The 21,196-nt window shown below is 47.6% G+C and overlaps 1 protein-coding gene and 1 non-coding gene across 7 annotated transcripts in view; one reads left to right on the top strand and one right to left on the bottom strand.

Annotated features, from left to right (window-relative positions):
* Positions 1-21,196, top strand: part of Dph5 (diphthine methyl ester synthase) — a 66,495-nt gene that overhangs the window by 19,688 nt on the left and 25,611 nt on the right. For 3 of the 6 annotated variants that reach the window (XM_084576049.1, XM_084576048.1, XM_084576050.1), the window contains exons 4-5: positions 945-1,053; positions 10,059-10,179. In XM_084576049.1, the coding sequence (XP_084432175.1) occupies positions 945-1,053; positions 10,059-10,179 (230 nt within the window). The remainder of the gene's footprint in view (positions 1-944; positions 1,054-10,058; positions 10,180-21,196) is intronic. The other 3 variants (XM_084576053.1, XM_084576051.1, XM_084576052.1) reach the window with 2 other exon arrangements.
* TRNAS-GGA (transfer RNA serine (anticodon GGA)) lies at positions 14,541-14,614 on the bottom strand. Its single transcript has one exon. It is a non-coding gene; the product is annotated as a tRNA-Ser (tRNA).

Below are 21,196 nucleotides of genomic sequence, written 5' to 3'. Positions count from 1 at the left end.
TTCGAGTAAATGGGGTGGGTTTCTGATTGCCACCAACAGAGGGCCCCATCAGCTTAATTGTAATCCTATTTTTACAAGGAGGTTTCTACTATGTTATGGGGAAATTGGGAAAGCCATGCTGTGTATGCATCTTTACGAATGGTTATATAGTTCTATAAGAAAAATGGCAGCCTTGAGTGTGTCATGCACTTGTGTTTTAAACTTGGATATTTTGCTGTCCATGCCAGACATTCTCATGAAAATTTCTAAAAGGGCTGCATGCCTGAGTGAACTGTGAATTGCGGACAAATAATTTGCATTGATATTTTTATGTACCCTTAGATAATGTCATTGGTGCAAAGTGTTAACAGAAGATCTTAGTCTGCGGTAGTTATGTTTTCTTCTTCTAATGCCCGGTCTCTTCTCGCTGTGTTAATTAGCAAACAGAAAGGAACAAAAATACCCAGTGCATTCCATAGGGCTTTTCTTGCCCCCTTCCTTTGCATGAAGGAACCACATTCGGCATGGGGTCAGCCATGGCAGGTTAAGAAGCTGTACAAAAGAAAAAAGAAAACATCTGAGCTGGGCAGAGTGTACTCGTTCTGTAATATTTTCTCTTACTCTGTTTGCTGTATGAGTTGACAAGGAAAACACCGATGCCATTTTAGTCACCTGTATCTCTGGGCAGGCTGTCAAAAGACTTAGATTGAGAAGAGAGATGGCCAACATAAGGAATGGTCTCTGAAGGGTGAGTGCTGGCCTATTATGGGCCGGCAGATAGTCGGGTCAATGACTGAAATTGAGAAACTTGTAAATGCGGCTGGCACTAGGTAAATGGGAGAAATATGGAGGGGCCTTTGTTCTGCAGGATGTGTGTTTGAGACTGTCATGATTAAGCAATCGTATGATGGAAGAAAAAAGAAAAAAAATAATTCATGCAACGCCTGTCTCTCTCTGGCATGCAGTGCCACCACGCATTCAGACCTGATGCTTCGGGCTCACGAAAAGGGTGTGGAGACCCGTGTCATCCACAATGCTTCCATCCTGACTGCAGTCGGCTGCTCTGGGCTGCAGGTGGGTCAGCGTGTACATGTGCACTGGTCTATCCCAAAACATCTCGGAAGGATTTTTTGTAGCCTGGTGCGCCGGCTGGGATTTAAGCTTCAAAACAATATTGGTCTCGGTTATCTGCGGGCAGTTGTTGAGGCAGGTCACACTCTGCACATAGGTATATCTACTGCACCCTCGTTGAAAAAAATGTGAACCAGTTTTTGGAGCAACGTTATGCAATCAAGTTTTGTGTGAAACTGGATAAAAATGGGGTGGAGATGATGAAAATGCTTCAGGAAGCTTATGGGGATGATGCGATGAAACAAAGCCAAACGTTCATGTGGCACAAGAGCTTCTGGGAAGGTCTAGAGTCCATCACTGACCTCTCAGGATGCTCTTGATTCTTATAGCGCTGACGGAACACCACAGGAAGAAAGACACAAAAGGACAGCTTCTGTCCTTTTGTGTCTTTCTTCCTGTGGTGTTTCGTCAGCGCTATAAGAATCAAGATCATGTACCAACTAACCCATCAAAAAGTCCTGCTCAGGATGCCTGTCAACATCACACACGGACGACTCATTGCAAAAACTGCATCAAGTTTTGGACAAGGACCGGTGATGAAGCTTTTGGATGATTGCAGAGGAGTATGGAATACTTATTATATTTTATCAAAGGAGCTTCAAATTATGAAAGTCTGTGAGAGAATGGTGCCAGAAGTCCTGACAAGTGAGATGAAGGAAGAGCGTTTGCTCATGTGCCAGGAATTGCATGAATGCTATAAAACGGACCCAGAATTTTGGACAGAGTGGAGTGATCACAGGGGACGAGATGTTAATTTTTTAGTGTGACCTCGAATCAAAGTGTCAAAGTAGCGAGTGGCACACCACGGAGTCTCCTCGCCCAAAAAATGGAGGGATGAGCAAATCACAAATCGAGGCAGTTCTCATTGTGTTTCTTAGCATGGTGTTTTTTTAGCTTGAAAGGTTTGGTTCACAGTGAATTTGTGTCACAGGGTCAAAAAGTCTACAAGAAGTTTTACTGTGAATGGAGGATTCCATGAGGCGAAAAAGAAATTTGCGACAATTAGACCAAGCCATGTCTCCAAATGTGCTGGACAAAATGGGTGTGGCAATGCAACCCGTATAGCCCTGATCTGGCACCACCGGACTTCTTTTTTTTCTCAAGGATTAAAAGGACTCTGCAGGGGACGCTGAAGGTCATGGTGTTAGAAGTACTTTAGTTGATATGACGGCGCGCCTCTGTTGTGGAGCCGCTATGGAGAACATTGGGACAAACTCATCAGCAAGTCGAGAGAGGACGCTACATTGAGTCAGACCTGCAACATCCAGCCGCCACACTACATCTTCGCGTGCGATTCCCACGTCAGTTGCTAGCCAGCGCTTGTTGCAAGGTGCGGACTTGGTGAAGCATGTTAAAATGGGTTCTTATATTGGCTGTATGGGATAAAAAATGCAAGGTATCAATCAGACCATTAAAAGGCTCCCCGAGCAGCTGTTTTCTTCCACTGCTGGAGGAAGACTCCCGTTCCCCACTGCCGTTCAGATTTCGAACACTGCAGTCACTTGACTCAGCTACGGGATCCAGGAAGAGTGCTTAGGTGGTGAAGCCGGGGCCACCTCCAAGTTGAAATGCAGGGAAAAGGGAAGGCAACTGTAGCTTCTCGCAGCCCTCGCAAACATGTAAAAGTGTCCGAGCAAGGTGCATTTTCTGCTAACGAGAGCACCGCACCCTCGATGAGGCTGGCACCTCTTGGCCCAGAAGGTCGACTGGTGCGCTTGGGGCACAAACAATTCGTGGAGTTATTGGACCCAATGCCACCAGCATCTCGGAACCACAGTCCTTCTAGCACTGTGTTCAGAATGTGACATTTTGCTATGGTTGACATTTGGCTTCGCTATCGTCCTCTTCACGGCATTCATCACACACAAAAAAAGCGATTTTGCCACTGATCGTTGCATGATGGAAAAATCACAGCATGGGGATAAAGTGCTTCATTCCTGCAGGTTGCAAGGGGTGCTCTGAGAAGGTGTTCCTGCTTGCTGCGCCAGAAATGAGGACCGCTTTAAAGCTTTCTGACATGCCATACCACGCAAAGAGCGCTTGCTGCAGCCGAGTGACTACGTCTGCGAGAAGCACTTTGAACCGAGTTTTGTTACCAAAACATGGGAGGCTCATTACAGTGGGCTGGTGCTTATGAACTGCTGCTTTGGCTGAAGACCTTCTGACGATTTTTCCTGGCGGCCTGGAATACCTTTCGAGGAAGACAAAACAAAGAAAAGAACCCATGGGTCGTCAGGTGCACTCCGCTCGCAAACGTCAGTGTATATACTAATGCTGCAGACGACTACCCATTAGGTACACCTATTTCCAATGAAGTCCATCTTTTTATTGAAGAATAATGTGTTGCCAAGAGATGATAACGAGTGTAGGACTGAAACCTTCACATGTCATCAAAGTTGAAAGTGAGAGTAGCGCTCAACCAGGTCATTTTAGAACACAGCTATTACCGAGAAACTGACCAGCACGCAAGCAAAGGTCAGAAGATATTCTAACTTCTATATGATATATCTAACTGCATATCACCCTGCTGCTGTGGGTCAAGCACTGCGACAGAAGTGAAGTTTAATAGTTTGTTATTGAGGCTTAAAAGAGAGGCATGATTATTTGCGTGCCACATACAAAACTATGTGTTCCCTGCATAAAATGTTGATTTCTGCCTTGCGTTAAAGGCATTTTACCTACTTGTTCATCCATATGCTATGGCTGCCCTATATCCTCATTTTTTGGTGAACTGAGGGATGCACAGAAGTACTTTTACAGTATACCGTATTTGCTCGCATAATCCTTGCACCTCCCCCACCATTGGCTGTAAAAAAATTGGACATTTTTTTCCTTGCATAATCATCGCACCACCAAAATGACTATCATGAAAGTAGTAGCAAGCGCCATCATTGAAGCGCTACTGAAACTAGCTGGCCTAGTTGTGTGCACGCACTACCAGGCGGCGATAGCGTGCTTGGGTATATCATCATCATCATAGGTTATGCTCGTTGAGCTATGGTTCCTCCGCTTTGAAAGGTGTCTCCGTGTCTCGCTGTCATTGTGCCTTCAATCCATCTGTGCTACTTGTTTTGTTCCACAGTCTACCGTGTTCTTGGTGCCGCATCGCGATGGGGTGAAAAGTACAGCTGCTTGTAAGCTGAAAGCTATAGAGTACGCGCTAGAACATGGCAACCACGCTACCAGCAGGCACTTCAGCATCAACGAATTCTACATGTGTTACTGGAGGGAGTGGTTGCAGTGTCGACGCGGACTCGGATCAAGACTGATCGAGAGTAGAACTGTATTGTCTGTTGTGAACATTATACTGCGAAACGTGAGGAGTGATGGTTAGGATGTGTGCGGCACATTAAGTGCGTTAGCAATTTGTGTTTTGGGTGATGCAATGTTTTGGTTTATATTTACAATAGCTCGCCTAAGAATCACAATTCACACCTATTTAAATTTGCTCGAAAAATTTCCCCGCATAATTATCGCACTCCCTAACTTCTCATCAATCTTCCGTGAAAAGAAGTGCCAGTAAATAAAGTATCGTTGCCGTGTGTCATATCTTTCTGTCGCTGCTGTAAGTACTTTGTTCAAAAATTCTGTCACTACAGCATGTCACTACCTTCTTTATCACTTATTGAGACGTGCTAGCATTATTGATGACTGCTCCGCTTAATTGGCGTCCGTCAAAATAAATCGTGCATGCCAGACTGTGCCTCTTGCCTAATTTTTTCTGTGCTACAGAATAGCATGTATAGCTTGTTTGCCTTCACACATCTAGCAGCTTAAAATATTGTCAAGGGACAACAATGAGGACAAAGTGCTGTGCTCGCGTGTGGAATGTGTGAAACGCGAGGACGACGTAGTGTGCGTGGTTCGTGCTGGGTGTCGCTAGCCTGAAGTTGTTCGTCTGTGCTGTAGTCAGCTACCCATTTGTAAATATCTGTGAATACATCTACTCTCTGTGTGCGTGTATCTACGCTACATTATTGGTTGGAGGTGCGGGGTAGCCTACAGCAAGCACGGAACTCCGCAGCAGTCTTCAACTTCCTGGCTCTTTAGCCATGCCCAGCGACGGGGCCGCACTATTGGCATTCTCCATCCCGGCTATTATCATTGCCCACCTGTGTGATCCCGTAACCTTCAATGGAGTGGGCGGTGCTGATGTGGAAGACTGGCTCGCTATGTATGAGTGCGTGAGCGCACACAACAGATGGGACCCGACCATGAAGTTGGCTAACGTCATTTTCTACCAGACGGGCACCGCAAGGGTCTGGCTCGATCGAGACCCATGAGGTGGAACTAACCAGTTGGGACCTCTGTAAGCAGAAACTTTCTGACTTGTTTGGTAAGCCAATTGGATGTCACCTGGCCGCGCAGAAGGAGCTTGCATGCCGAAAACAATCGTCCACAGAGTCTTATGTGCCATACATTCAGGACATTTTGGCTCTCTGCATGAAAGCTGACACCGCAGTGTTAGAGAGTGATAAAGTTGGCCATGCATTAAAGGGAATAGCAGACGACTCCTTCAACTTGTTTGTGTACAAGGACTGCTGAACGGTTGACGTGATTCTAAAAGAATGCCGCCGGTTTGAACAAGCGAAAAGCCGCCGTATTTCCTGTCGGTTCACGCGGCTGCCGAACACGGCTGCGACTTTGTTTTACATGGACTCAACCCCACCTTGCCCTCTGCCAACATCCAACAGCCTGACACGACTTGTGCGCCAGGAGCTAGAAGCAGTGTCTCCCCCTGTTTCCCAGCTATCAGTACCGGACAGTGCCCCTACGGTATCCCTTATACACGCTGTTGTCCGGCAAGAATTCGCCAATCTCAGGATCCAACCATTAGCTCCCCAGATGCTCGCCGTGGGGTCCCTGGTACTTGGTTCTGGGCATCCGTACTACTCACGCCGTAGCCGCAACCCAGATGAGTGGAGAACACCTGACAATGGGCCTATCTGCTTTAACTGCTCCCGAGTCGGTCACATCTCTCGACACTGCCGAACTCGTCCTCCATCGACTTACCGCCGCTACCCGGATTACGTCTATTCCCGTCGCTCTTCATCGTCCTCTGAACAACAATTCTCAAGCTCCGACGCTCAGACTCTGCCCATCAATCGCTCGTCATCGCCTTACCGTCGTTGTTCTCCGTCGCCCCAATTTCGCCGTCCGTCATCTTCTGACCCATATGCTCAATGTTGTTCAGAAAACTGATGGCTGCAGCGTCCGGAGGTGATACTGCTCTCACGACCCGACCCGAAAATCCTCCAACTTTCCAGGCCCGACGGAACATGCTTAGCGTTGAAGTGGACGGGATCACTGTTACAGCTCTCATCGACACGGGAGCGAACGTCTCCGTTATGAATGCCCGTCTTTGCCATCGTCTTAGGAAAGTGCTCACTCCTGGCCCCTCAGCTGTTGTCCGTGTCACTGATGGTGGTACTTCTGCTGTCGTTGGAATGTGTACAGCTCGTGTGTCAATTGCCGGGCCGTCATACTTCTGTTCTCTTCACTGTCCCTGAACACTGCCCTCATGACCTAATCCTCGGCCTTGACTTTCTCTCTGAACATTCTGCCCTCATTCATTGTGCCACAAGTGTTGTTCAGCTCGACCTACCTTTTACGGAGGAGCTGCCAGATCCATTTGTGCACCGCCTATGTACTGTCAATTTTCTCTGCCTGGACCCCTAAGCCGTCACCTATGTATCGTTCTTGTCCATCCCACCAGTCTCCATTGGCCAGTACATCGTTACTCCAGCCCTTGATGTACCTCTCACATGGAACGTTGGCCTTGCGCATACAGTGGTCACTATGTTTGCCAATCAAGTGTCCCTTCCGGTCCTCAACTTTGCATTGCACGTTCAGCCGCTTCCCTAAGGCATGTCGTTCGCCACGCTGTGCCCTGCTTCCGAATGCGTTGTAGTATCAGCTGTTACAGGCTGCGTACCCCCCTCGGCGAATCACCACGTGTCAAACGCCCCACCATCTGACGAATACACAAAGATGATTGCTCCTGACCTTTTACCAGCACAAACTCACGACCTCAGATGTCTTTCCTCTTTTTGCGACATCTTTGACTTCAATAACTGCCCTTTGGCTCGGACCTCTGTGGTTATGCCTCGCATAAGCACTGGTGACGCCGCTTCTATTCACATACGTCCGTATAGAGTGTCCAATACAGAACGCAACATCGTTCGGCTGGAGGTGGACAAGATGCTTATTAAAGACATCAAAAGCCCTCGTCGAGCCCATGGGCCTCACCACTCGTGCTCGTTAAAAAGAAGGACGGGAGTTGGCGCTTCTGCATTGGTTACTGGCACCTCAATGGCATCACAAAAAAGGACATACATCCTCTCCCAAGAATCGATGACGCTTTGAATTGCCTTCATGGAGCCAAATTTTTCTCATCCATCGACGTTCGATCCGAGTATTGGCAAACTGCTGTCGATGACAAAGGCCGTGAAAAGACTGCATTTGTCACACCGGACGGATTATACCAGTTTAAAGTCATGCCGTTTGGTCTTGGCAATGCGCCTGCTACCTTCGAGCGAATGATCAACTCTTTGCTTTGAGGCTTTAAATGGACTACATGCCTGTGTTACCTCGACAATGTTGTAGGTTTTTCTCCACACTTTCCGCGCACCTCGAAAGAATGACGAGCATTCTTTCTGTCTTCCCTAGAGCTGGGTTGCAGTTTAACTCGTCGAAATGCCTATTCGGACACCGTCAACTCACAATCCTGCCTGAGGCACCCTTGCGTCATTAAATTCCACCATCATCATCATCAACTCACAATCCTTGGGCATCTTGTCGATGTTTCTGGTGTCCGCCCAGATACTGCTAAACTCCAAGCTGTGAACGACTTCCCTCTACCTCGATCGTCTACGGATGTGCAAAGCATTGTCGGCTTGTGCTCCTATTTCCGACATTTTATCAAAAATTTTACTGCCATCGCCCATCCCCTCACCGACCTCCTTAAGAAAGACATTCCTTTTACCTGGGGTGCTGCTCAAGAAAACTCAATTTCTTCACTGATTCACTTGCTCACTCACCACCTGTATTGGCCCATTTTGACCCGTCAGCTCCAACAGAAGTTCGCACATATGCTAGCGGATATGGTATCGGTGCCGTGCTTGCCCAACGTCACCCAAGTCAAGGCTGTGTCATCGTATATGCCAGCCACCTTCTTTCCACTGCCGAGCGCAATTACTCCATTTCAGAGCACGAGTGCCTATCCCTTGTTTGGGCCGTGTCTAAATTTTGACCCTACCTGTTTGGCCGTCCTTTCTCGGTTGTGACTGACCACCAAGCTCTTTCTTGGCTTTCTTCACTGAAGGCTAGCTTGGTCGTTGGGCATTGCGCCTCCAAGTGTATTCTTACACCGTTGTCTACAAGTCAGGGTGTCTCCATCAAGACGCTGACTGCCTGTCTCGTCACCCTGTGGAACCACCAGATCCTGCAGATATTGACCTCGGCCCTTGCTTGTTCGCTATCTCTGATCTGCTTAACATCGCGGACGAGCAGCGGCAAGACTCTTCCTTGCATCCACTAATCGATTGCCTCAGCGGTGCCACCTCAGACCCTACACTTCAACCCTTAGTTCTTTGCGGTGACATCCTATACTGCCGCAACCTTCGCCCTGATGGAACTCCGCTCCTGCTCGTCGTTCCCCAGCGTCTCTGCTCGTCTGTCCTCAGGGAACTACATGACCGGCCCACCGCGGGTCACCTCAGCGTCTCACGAACGTATGATCGGGCGCGACGCCGCTACTTTTGGCCCGGTCTATATCGTAGTTTTTGGCGTTAGGTTGCCAACTGTGACCTCTGTCAACACAGGAAGCGCCTATCCACATTGCCTGCCGGTCTTCTGCAGCCTATCGACGTACCCCTGGAACCCTTCCATCGTGTAAAGCTAGACCTCCTCGGGCCTTTTTGGACGCCCAGTTCTGGCAACTGCTGGATCACTGTTGCGACTGACTACGCCACCCGATACGCTATCACACGTGCATTACCAACGAGTTGTGCCACCGATGTCGCCGATTTCCTGTTACAAAATGTCAACCTTCACCACGGTGCTCCACGCCAATTGCTGGCGGACCGCTACTTTTTGCCCCAGGTAGTTGACTACATACTCCGGTCCTGTTCCATGCAGCTTAAGCTCACTACAGCGTTCCATCCTCAAACGAACGGGCCTACCGAGAGGCTGAACAGGACTCTCAATGGCATGCTATGTACGTCTCACTCGACCATCGTGATTGGGATATTGCCTTGCCCTTGTTGTGCTCGGCCAAAGCCGCCCAGAAATTCAGCCGGACGTGAAACTTCCCGGCGAACGCCTCCTTCACAGAATCCGGATACTTCTCTGCAAAGCACCAGTGCACTGGAGGCAAGCCGTGCCAAGGGGAGAGAAGCGACCTGTTTGACATGAGCTGAGCATCCAGACAGCTCGGCGCCGTGGCCCTGGCGGTGGACCCCTTCTCGCCCCACAGCATCGACATATTTGAAGCAAGAGTGCAGCAAGCTCTCCCATTGGCTCTGCGAAAGTGCTGCCATCGGATTCGACTATTTGAGCGTCAATGGTTTCCCGGTTTACGGAGACTCAAGTGCTTCCGTTCGAGGCTCCGAGTGTGAGTTCGTCACTAGCGTCCATCGGGGGCAGTTCGCCCCCTGAGAGAGAGGACACAGCGGAATCTCCCCGGGCGTCGCTGCGCTATGTTAGCTTTCGGCTATGGCTATGTTAGCTTTCGGCCCCAGAGCTGAACTCGTTGCGTAAATGCCTGTAAATAGTGTCCCAAGTGCCAATGGAGGCAGGTGTTATTTTCTTTCTATTGTTACAAAGCTTGATTGCGAGCATGTTCGGGAGGATAATAGGGGATATCTGACAGTGCAATGCTTTATTATGCCAGTACATGTTTTGGCAGTGGCTGGGTTTGGTCAGAGCTGTGCACCTGTTTGCTGCAGCTGTACAGCTTTGGTGAGACGGTGTCCATCGTCATGTGGACGGAGACCTGGCGGCCGCACAGCTACTATGACAAGATCGCTGCCAACCGCCAGCGGGGGCTGCACACGCTCTGCCTACTGGGTGAGGGTTAACAGGGAAATCGTGGCGTGATGAGTGACACATGACATGCTCCAAATTAGACACACTACTTTTTGGCCACACAGGCACCCTGTTCATGCAGCATGGCTTTTTATCTTTCACATGTATGCGAATGAGTGTGAGATATAACAGATTGATTAGGCAATGAGTAGCAGAGTGCATTTCTTGAGATATTGTTTGAATGAAGTTTTAGGGTAGACACAAATGTTTGATTAATTACCAAGTTTTGTGGAGCGGGGCTCCGACGACATCTGGCGCTGCATGGTTATACACAAACACAACACACACACAAGAGAATTAAACCAAGACGTTCACACAGATGATGCGCATCATCTGTGTGAACGTCTTGGTTTAATTTTCTTGTGTGTGTGTTGTGTTTGTGTATAACCATGCATCGCTAGAGGTCGTCGGAGTCGTATAGCCAACTAGCTCGCTCGCAAGTACTACTGAGCTGGGCTCAGTTTTTTAAGTTATATGAGTATATCAAGGTTTCATAGGCCCCTTAGGAAATGCCTGGAGAATTTGAAAAATGGGCTGGCTCTGTGAAATTCATTATGGTCACTCCTGAATAGTTGGCTCAAGGTGAAGCAAGGTTTCCTCGCTGGAAGATTTTAGTGCAGCCCCAGATTTAGTGTTACTAATTAGGCCTGCATTAACCAAGCTTTAATTGGTTATCATTATTCCAGATACAATATCTTGACCAAAAAACAACAAGATTCTCGCACTCTGAGAATTTTATTTAGGTATAAAATAAAAAAAAAAAACCTTATGAAAACCTGATAAGCAGTTTCAAAGATACGGCTGGACTAAGCAACCACGCTAGGCAATAAATTGATTCTGAGAAAGCAGCCCTAGAAGGTTGAAAGAACGCCAACTTGTTTTTCAACTAAATTTTCATGGTAGGCTCACAGCATGGACATTTGAAGAACTGCTAAGTTTCATAAGATCTGTGCTGGCTGGTTCTCAAGGTACGTGAGTCACATGTGTCCAGGCCCAGAGAATTTACAGGATTTGTCGGCATTGTGAAATTCATTGTGGTAATTTTTGATAGGTATCACAGGGCAAGACAAGGCCCTTTTTCTAAATTTCCTTGCTTTCTAAGTTCTGCTGTTGCAGAAGCTGGAAGTGTTGATGCAGTTGCGGTGTGGACGGCTTTCACTTCCGTGCACCGAACGCATGCTGCATCATGAGCGACCATGCAGCAATTGATGTGTTGGCATTTCGAGAGATTGTAGAAACAGGGATCTCAAAAATGGTTAAGGAAGAGAATGCACTAGGACTGCCAACAATGAGAACAAAGAGTCGGAGCAGCTGACCCGCGGGGGCAGAAGCCAGTAGCAGTTTCCCAATCCGCCTATTGCGCGAGTTTTCTGCGCACGCGCGAAGTCGTAGCGGCGACCGATGGAAACACATTGAACGGCGTCGACTGCGTTTCTCGGCGCCGCCAGTGCACGGGGGCTGGCGGCACCGGGCGGCACGGTGGCCGTCACAGGCTTGGCAAAGTGATGCCAACCACATCTGCCGCGTACGGTTGCCACTTTCTAAGCGCGCCAAGATGCAAGACGCGGTTTTTCAGGTTTCCTTCACCGAGCCGCGGCCAACAACGACGTGAAGCTACAATTAGGGCCACCAAGCGTCAAGATGTGAATGGCCGACCTTAGCTACCTACTGCATACTCTCGACTGTGCGAAAAACACTTCGTTACAGATATGTATGCATCTAAAGGAAATGTGCATAATGAAAAGTATCTACCGCAGTTTGCACCAAGCCTGTAACCCACCAGTGATAGCCGCAATGAGCATTTGTTCGGCGCATCTGATGGCGATGTATTTTGTCGTTTGTTTTCTTTATGTGCGAAGGGGCCGGGTAGCGCAGATATCACAGGTGGCTGTGTGCGCTAGACCGTAATATTTAGCATGTTTTATCGCGACTACCGCCTGACTAAAAAGAAAAGAAAAATTGGGCGTTTGTTGTGATGCACCGCCGTTCGCGAGCCGAGTGGTTGAGCTGGTCATGAGGCTCGTGAACGGCAGTGCATTAAAACGCCGTATTTTTTTTCTTGTTAGGTAGTCACGATAAAACATGCTAAATATTATGGCCTAGCGCACAGAGCCGCCCGTGATATCTAAGCTACCTAGCTCTTTCGCACACAAAGAAAAGAAAGGACAAAATACATCGCCTTCAGGCCCCGGCGCAGCTAAACCAATCACGCACCGAAAAAATCCTCATTGCAGCTATCCCTGGTGCGCTACAGCCTGGGTGAAAACTCCAGTAGGTGCTTTTCATCATGCATATTTCATTTAGATGCATACATACCTGTAGTATCTGTGTTTTTGCCGCTCGGAGCATATGACGCACTTGACACTCTTGCACAACGCACAGTATTTTTTTTTTAAATTAACGGCTCGCCTTCGTGCACGCCAAAGCATCCGGATTTTGCTCCTTTGGTGTACGCAATCAGATGCACTTCGTTAGGGAGCTTGATAATCGTCGTCTACGTCCAACCGTTTGCAACGGCAAGGAAACCGCCCGGCACAATAAATGAGTCTCCTGGAGGGTTCATGCTCGTTCACTTGCAGAGTGGATCGCTCTGGACGTAGAACAGGGTTGGTTCCTGACCAAGATGCGCATCCGATATGTAGGAGATTCACATTTGTCACCAAGTTGTTGATTCCGCAGAAATCGCGGCGGAGGCAGAAATGAACGTTGGAGATCCTTTCACACGCAGAATGACCATTCTCTGCGCACCGAGAACCTTTTCACCACTGCGACCACATCCGTTCTGACTCCTGAGGCCAGAAACCGGCTACAGCTCTGAATCATCCATTGCCAGAAAAATGCAGCGCGTTTCCTGCAGGTGTGCATTCCGGCCGGGACAATGCCCTTTTCACGGGGTGTGTATATGTGCCTCTCTGCCGATCTTCGTGGATGAAATCCTATAGCTGCACGGTTGTAGATGACACGAGGAGGAAGCGACGCCCATTGCACCATGCCGGCGCCGCGGTGACCGCATTGTGCTCGGTAACTCAAGACACCCCGCGCATATGCGCCGCTCAAAGTCACAGGAGACGATTCCACCTAGCTCTGCAGCATTAACAAACCCCTGGCTGCTTTGCCCTTTGAGATTCCTCTCTCTCTGCCCCCACGCTCTCCTGTCTGCCGAAAACCTGCATGCTGAGAGCGTCTCATTCTGTCACGTCGAACACGGCCCGCGCTACACGCTCTTACAATACGAAGATAGTATATGCGTACGTGCGTTATGAGTGGATTGTGAAAACGCTCTACCTTCCCCCATACTGCGTGAACATGATATGCTGCAATCACTGTCACTACTTTCCGCTCCGAGGCCAAAAAAGGGGGGAAGCTTTCGCTTTCTACCAGCGTTGGCGTGGCCATTTCGTATGGTGCGCTTTCGCGTCGTCTGCTACACTGCCGCTCAATGTGTTTCCCGCCCGCTCCCGCATGATGGCGCCACATCCTCGCGCAAAAGGCGGATTCCCCACCTTCTCGAGGAGCATGTACATTTGCAGCCTTGAGTTTCAGACCCGGGAAACTTGAAAGCATCTCTCCCAGTCAGAAGTGACTGCTGAAGTGGTCAAAAGAAAGCACAAGAATTCACAACAACATTTTCTGTGCCTGCTTGATATATAATTAATGTTCAGTATTTCTATGATGAATTAAACATAAATAATTATAGAGGGATAGGTAATAACAACTGGATATACTCTTCCGAAAATCTGCTTTTTCATTATTTTTCCGTTTTAAAAGGCTGCATACCCCCGAGGAATTTATCCACTGTGCTGCTTTTATATCATGATTGTTTGGAAGGCAAAAAAATCTAGTGTGTGGATGTTGAGGGCAGATTTCGCATGTGATAACAGTTTTTGGCTTACACTAGCTGGCATTCTTCCATGATCTCCAAGAAGCAGTGCGGAGTACACAGTACAGCCTAGAGCAAAGGAGGGAGGTTCAGTCTGTGTTGTGTGCTTCACCAAGGTCATGGTCGCAGTTTGCTTAGTCATATTACAATGAAAAAACGCGTTTTTGGCCAAGTTTCCACGTAACTTCAGCGCGAAAAAAAATGAAGACAAGCACAAAGGAAGGAAAACACATGACACGGCAATCGTTGCACTCACAACTGTTTTTGTTTTGCCAACGCATGGGAAATATAAAGATTCCACCACGGATGCGCGCAGGGAAGAAAGGAAGGAACCGTCAACATAGAACATTTTCACACCGTAATAAGGGAGTAATTACTCATTGCATCCACCCGAACGCAGCCATACGGCTACAAAGGAAAGCTATACAGCTTTCTCAGAAACTTCGTAGTTAAAGAAAAATTCGTCCTGATCCGGGAATCGAACCCGGCACCACCGCCTTTCCGGGGCAGTCGCTCTACCGACTGAGCTAACCAGGACGGTCAGCAGATCAGATGTAGGGCGAGAGCGAATTGATCTATAACTCGAAGTGGGAAAGGTGTTGGTCAAATATTTAGGGGAATCCCCCAAGGTGGAGTAGATTCCCCCAAGGTGGAGTAGAAATCTACTCCACCTTGGGAGATTCCCCTAAATATTTGACCAACACAATTTTCACACCGTGTGACACATCTTATCAAGTGGCAGAGAAAGGTCGTATTCTGTTTTGTACAAGTGAATTGAAGTATTGCTTACGCAATAATCACCCCTTTTCTTTATATGGTAAGCTTCCAGTAGTTCATGGACTCGCTTCTGAAAACAGCTGTTTCGTCTTTGTGGAAGGTGGTCACATACTTTGAAGAGAACAGGCTCTCACTTCTCCAGACCGCCAAAAATGGAGGGTTTGTGGTTTTACCGGGAGGCCTTTTCGGCAAAGAAGCCCTTCAAGCTGTGCAAAAAAACTTTACCCCAAAGAAAAGCCATTCCACAATAGCAAAAAAGAAAGTAGCCAACTTTTGTAAAGCCGTTGGAAACGAGAAGCTCTCCAAAGGCAATGCTTTAAAGGTGATTTTAGTGCCAAGACGCATAAACCAGATGTGCCATTTCTAACTGTTGTTAGGGAAAACGGAACATGGCAGATCCTTGTTAGTCAGTTTCTGCAGAGGTCTTTGGGAGTTCTCATTGTTAGTGACCCCTTTTTTATGCAGAATTCTAGAGAAACTTGATATTCTGAAACCCAACCACAAAGTTGGCTTCACATTCTCTGTGGATGTGGAAGACTTGTTCTATTCGATACCCCACCAGGAGTTCGTGTCTCTGAAACAGTGCATTGACAAGAGTGACGTCGTCCCTTTCCAGAATTCAGCTGGTATGTCTTTTGACAATTTTCTAACATGTTTAGAATTTTTAACTTTTATTGCTTCAGCACTACTTACAAACAAAAGGGATATGTATTGGGTCCTGTGTTGCACCCATTTTCAGTTATATTTTTCTGGCCAGTAGACCAAATTTTAGCATCTGTTTCTAAACCTATGTTCGTGATTTTGTTATTTTGTTAGACAAGCAAACCCCTTTACACTACTGTGCTATTGTTGACAGAATTTTATACGCTTCTGAACAGCATGGAAAGCGAATAATGATAATTGGTTCATAGGAAAGGAAAGGTGCAGTATCTGTCACACTTGTTTCTGCGGACACCTGAACCATGCCCTAAGGGAAAGGAGGAAGGTGGGAGTGAAAGTAGAAAGAGAGAAAAAGGAGCCGTAGGGGAGGGCTACTGAGTAATTTTGACCACCTGTGGATCTTTAACGTGCATTGACATCGCACAGCACATGGACGCGTCTTCATTTGCCTCCATCGAAATGCATTCGCCGCGGTTGGCTGCGTTTTGATGGAGGCGAAACGAATAGGCATCAGTGTGCTGTGCAGTGTCAGCGCATGTGAAGTACCAGATGACAAGCTTCAGTTTTTAGATATTCGTATCAAGTTTGGTGGGACCATGTGTGTTGGGGCTACGCCTCATGTGTGCAAAAACGACTTTTACCTCATGATTCCGCACACTCTAAAATAATGAAAAAAAGGATGGTGAACTTGTGCCTCGAATCTGCACTAGATAAATCGTGCTAACATGAAATGCATACGAGCTTTCATGGCCAATTGGCAACAATTTTGGACTCGGGTTACCCTCAGGCGATCGGGAGAGCTGTTGCCAAGACCCTCCTGAAAAAGGTAAAGAAGAGTACTACGACCACGAAGACGAGGAAAGTTGAGTGCACCTTGTGTCCAAAAGTCGCTCCCTACATGCACAGTCTCGCGTAACTTGAAGAAAGTTGCGAACAGTATCAGGTACTGCTCGTTTTTACGGCTCCGGTAAAGCTTGGCCAACTATGCCCTCATATTTCTGGCAAGGACTCCACCAAGTTGGATGCAGGAAAAAGCGTGCCAAGCCCCATGTGCAGTGCCAGTCAGGAGTGGTATATGAAATTCCGCTGTCGTGCGAAAAAGCCTATGTCGGCCAATCTGGCAGATGTGTGAACGATCGGTTGAGGGAGCATGCAAGAAATTTAGAGAACGATGAAGATGTGAGCTTGGTTAAAAATTGCAGGTCTTGCTAGGAATGTTCACCGCATTTTGATGGTTCAAGGATTCTTGGTAAAAGCAAAGATCAAACTGCATGTGAACTACTGGAAGCTTACCATATAAATACGATATTGTGTTAGTGCTGCATCGATTCACTTGTACAAATCAGAATATGACATTTTGTCTGCCATTCGATAAGATGTGTCACACGGTGTGAAAGTGTTCTATGTTGACGGTGACATGTGTGTTCTCCTTTCTTCTTTCCTGTGCGTGCATCCACGGCGGAATCTTTATATTTCCCATGTGTTGCTGAAATAAAATCAGTTGTGAGTGCAGCAATTGTCCGTGTCGTGTGTGTTTTAGAGCGCAGCTCTTTGGCGCCCGTTCCTGTGTTTCGCGTTGCCATCGTGCCTCATAACCAGCTCTGCCCCCCTCTCAGCCCTCCAGATCAGCTCCCCTCTTTCTCCATGGCAGCAACCGCACGTGTTTTCCAATTGCTGCGTTCGCTCCTGCCTTCTTCTGACCATGATGATTTTAGGGTTGATTCCCAATCTTGCGTTGAATTCTATGTCTTGGACTATATCATCATCGGAGATGCTTTGGGGGACATTGTAATCAGTCCTTCATTCGGGGATTGCTATGTACACCCTGACTTCCTTTTTGGTGCCTGATTCCATGATGATAGATGGAATTCCTTGATATTTCGATGCTCTCTCCCATCTTTCCGTGTCAACAAGCAGGGCTTGCTGAGCATCATTAGGGAGAAAATGTTCTTTCTCGCGTCTTCATATCAGACATGATTGAAAAAATGCACAGAGACTAAAGACTTAAAGAACTGAAAGACATGTCCAGTTCTTTAAGTGTTTAGTCGTCGTCTTTTTTAGTGCAGTGCATTTTTTCAATAATGTCCAATTACCAACTCGCCCAACATTCTACTTATTTTGTATGAGATTCCGGCCTCTTTGCAGATGTAGTAGAGTAGCTTAGCTGTGCTGAACTTGTTTGGGGGGCTTAGGCCTCTCTGCGGGCGTAGTGTTATTCTCATGCCGTTTTCCGGTCTGCATGCATATTGTTTTCCTACTGACTTCTTCACTATTTTCTTTCCAGCAGCGGGCTTGTGGTGGTGCGTTCGCTCCTGTTTGGGAGCAGTGTCTGCTTCCATTCTTTGCACTTTTTGATGTACCGGTTCGACTTTTCCACCTATTTTAACCTTATACCAGCTTTCTATTATGTAGTCCTCTTCTGCAGACCTATTACAGCCCTCCGTGTCCATCTCCGCCTCTCCGCTGCCTCATTTTGCCCTTCTAGGGGTATGGCTGCCATTCCTTAGCCTGAGGGGTCGCCGGGCTGGCTAAGCCTACGGGTAGGCCTAGAGAGTTCTCGGTGGCATATAAACATCGAATGATTGTACCCACCTTTAAAATATCGGTATCTTCTTAATTCCTGGATGCTTCTGCTGGCATTCCTGTCAGAAATTCTTGGTTGTAGTTGAGGGATTCGTCGATGAGTTCGGATTTTCACAAATCCCATGCAGAGCACGTCATCTTGCTGCGATGCATAGCTGCATTCCTCTCCCTTAGGAGTTTGGCTCAAATAATTAAAATGAGATTCGTTGTCTGTGTTCATGTTAAAGGTCCACAGAAGCAGTCACCAAGAAGGGTAAACAACGCCATAACACTGATAGATATTGAACCACCCATCATTCTCCCGCAAAAATTTTCGGTTTAACTTCTGCAACACCAGAAATATCGGTGATTAAAAATGACCCTTCCAATTTTCCCTCTCAACTCGTACGCCAAAGGGAGTCAAAAAAAAAGAAAAAGAATACAAGCAAGTTCAAAGCTCCGCCCAGAAATACGTCACTGCGACGAATTTCCAGTTGCCGCACGCTCGCTCGCTGGCGTACTCGGGTCAACCCGTCCTCGCTCGCACACGCCTGAGGAGTTTGCCAGTTCACGCAGTGTAACCGCGGTTATGCGAAACCGTGGTTAGCCCATGTTACACGGCGGACCAAACCATGGTTGCACCACTAACCGCGGTTATTGCGAAGGACGAAGGACGAGGTCAAGAAAGCATTGGAAACTATGAAAAGGGAGAAATCAGCTGGAGAGGATCAGATAACTACAGATTTGCTGAAGGACGGGGGGGATATCGTGCTAGAAAAACTGGCCACCCTGTATATGCAGTGCCTGGTGTCATCGACGGTACCGGAACCATGGAGGAATGCAAACATTAATTATCCTCATTCATAAGAAAGGAGACTCTAAAGACCTTAAAAATTACAGACCAATCAGCTTACTGTCTGTTACGTATAAGGTATGTACTAAGGTAATCGCTAATAGAATCAGGACAACCTTAGACTTCAATCAAGCAAAGGATCAAGCAGGGTTTTGGAAACGGTACTCTACTATCGATCACATCCATACTATCAATCATGTGATAGAAAAATGTTCTCAATATAACCAGCCCTTATACATAGCATTCATTGATTACGAAAAAGCATTTGACTCAGTTGAAACCTCGGCGGTGATGCAGGCATTGTGAAATCAGGGGGTAGACGAGCCGTACGTCAAAGTGCTGGAAGATATATATATAGTGACTGTACAGCAACCATAGTTCTGCATAAAGAAAGTAACAAAATTCCCATAAAGAAAGGTGTTAGGCAAGGAGACAATCTCCCCAGTACTATTCACAGCTTGCTTAGAGGAAGTATTCAGAGACTTGGAATGGGAGCACTTAGGGATAAGAATAGATGGAGAATATTCAGTAATCGGCGATTTGCTGATGACATTGCCTTGCTAAGCAACTCGGGGGATGAACCGCAAATAATGATTGATGACCTAGACAGGAAAAGTAGAAAGGTGGGCTTCGAAATCAATATGCAGAAGACTAAGGTAATGCTCAACAGCCTCGAGAAGGAACAGCAGTTTACATTAGGTAGCGAAGTACTGGAAGTAGGAGGCGAATATGTCTACTTAGGACAGGTAGTAACCGCAGATCCGGACCATGAAAAGGAAATAACAAGAAGAATAAGATTAGGATGGAGCGCATTTGGCAAGCACTCGCAGATTATGACTAGCAGCTCACCGGTATCGCTAAAGAGGAAAGTATATAACAGTTGCATCTTACCTGTACTCACCTATGGGGCTGAAACGTGGAGGCTAACCAAGAGAGTTCTACTTAAGTTGAGGACAACCCAGAGGGCTATGGAACGAAAAATGGTAGGGGTAACATTAAGAGATAGGAAGCGTGCAGAGTGGGTCAGAGAAATAACTCAAGTTACCGACATTCTAGTGGAAATTAAGAAGAAGAAATGGACATGGGCAGGACATGTAGTGCGATGAGAGGATAACCGATGGTCGCTTAGGGTAACAAACTGGATTCCAAGGGAAGGAAAGCATAGCAGGGGGCGGCAGAAAGTTAGGTGGGCGGACGAGATTAAGAAGTTCGCAGGGGTCAAGTGGATGCAGCTAGCACAGAACCGGGTTAAGTGGAGAAATATGGGAGAGGCCTTCGCCTTGCAGTGGGTATAGTCAGGCTGCTGCTGCTGCTGCTGCTGCTGATGATGATGATGATGAGCTTGGCGACCTCGGTTTGTGTCGTTAGCCGAGGTTATGGCGGCGTCTGTTGACGGAGGCTACTCGTCGGCACCCGAGTGCGTGAAACGTACGAGTGGGTCTGCTTCACAAAGTTAATTATTTGCCCACTGTATCACATTTAAAGACCGATGTATAGAATATGCGGTGTCTACTGTGCCTCCCGACATCTTCATTACGGCCGACAGCGCAGCGACTGCGTACTGAAGCTTGTCCTGCCTGCAGTATCGTTTGAACGGCTTGTTGCTGAGCAGAATGTCAAAAAATGCGCGGCCTTAGCTGTATTGAAAGTACACGAGCTTGCAACGCTTGCAGCACGGGATGCCGCGAGCAGGCTGAGGTGTGTTACACTTTACCGCAGGGTTGGGGCGCGCGAGCGCGGTGAACGACGGCACCGTGCGTGACCTCGCTAGGCATAAATTGTTTCGCTTCGAAGCTGTGGCGGTCGGCGCTTTGGAACTGATCAACGTTGTCGTAAATCGTCTACTTATGAAACTGCCTTATTGTGTATTCTATCCTGCTATAGTAAAAGAATCATAGGATTAACTCTGGCGACGCATTAATCGCAGAGCTAGTGCGAGCAGATTGGATGAGCCAAAATGCACCAGCGGCAGCTGGCTTAAGCAGAAACTTTCTTGTATCACGGCTATCGCTCTTACCAGCAATTTGCTGCTGGTCAGCGATCCTCACGAGGGCTTCATACTTGATATTCGGCTGAGTATTCCGGATGCCAACTAATTTTAGCACGCTTTATTTCGGACATTGGCGCTAACGATCCGCAGTGTCGTTCGCGTACAGTATGCGGGAGGAGGGGCCACAGCGGCGATGTTTACGGCGGTCGAGGAAGTTCTGCCATCGTGCGGTGCTTGACCGCCTGAGGAACTTGCGCAGCGCACGAGCAGACGACTT

The sequence above is a fragment of the Amblyomma maculatum genome, chromosome 8 (genome assembly GCF_055883805.1).
Source record: "Amblyomma maculatum isolate TAMU_Amacu chromosome 8, ASM5588380v1, whole genome shotgun sequence".
NCBI lineage: Eukaryota > Metazoa > Arthropoda > Arachnida > Ixodida > Ixodidae > Amblyomma > Amblyomma maculatum.
Note: the sequence above shows the minus strand (reverse complement) of the source record. Positions and strands in the feature narration are given on the sequence as shown.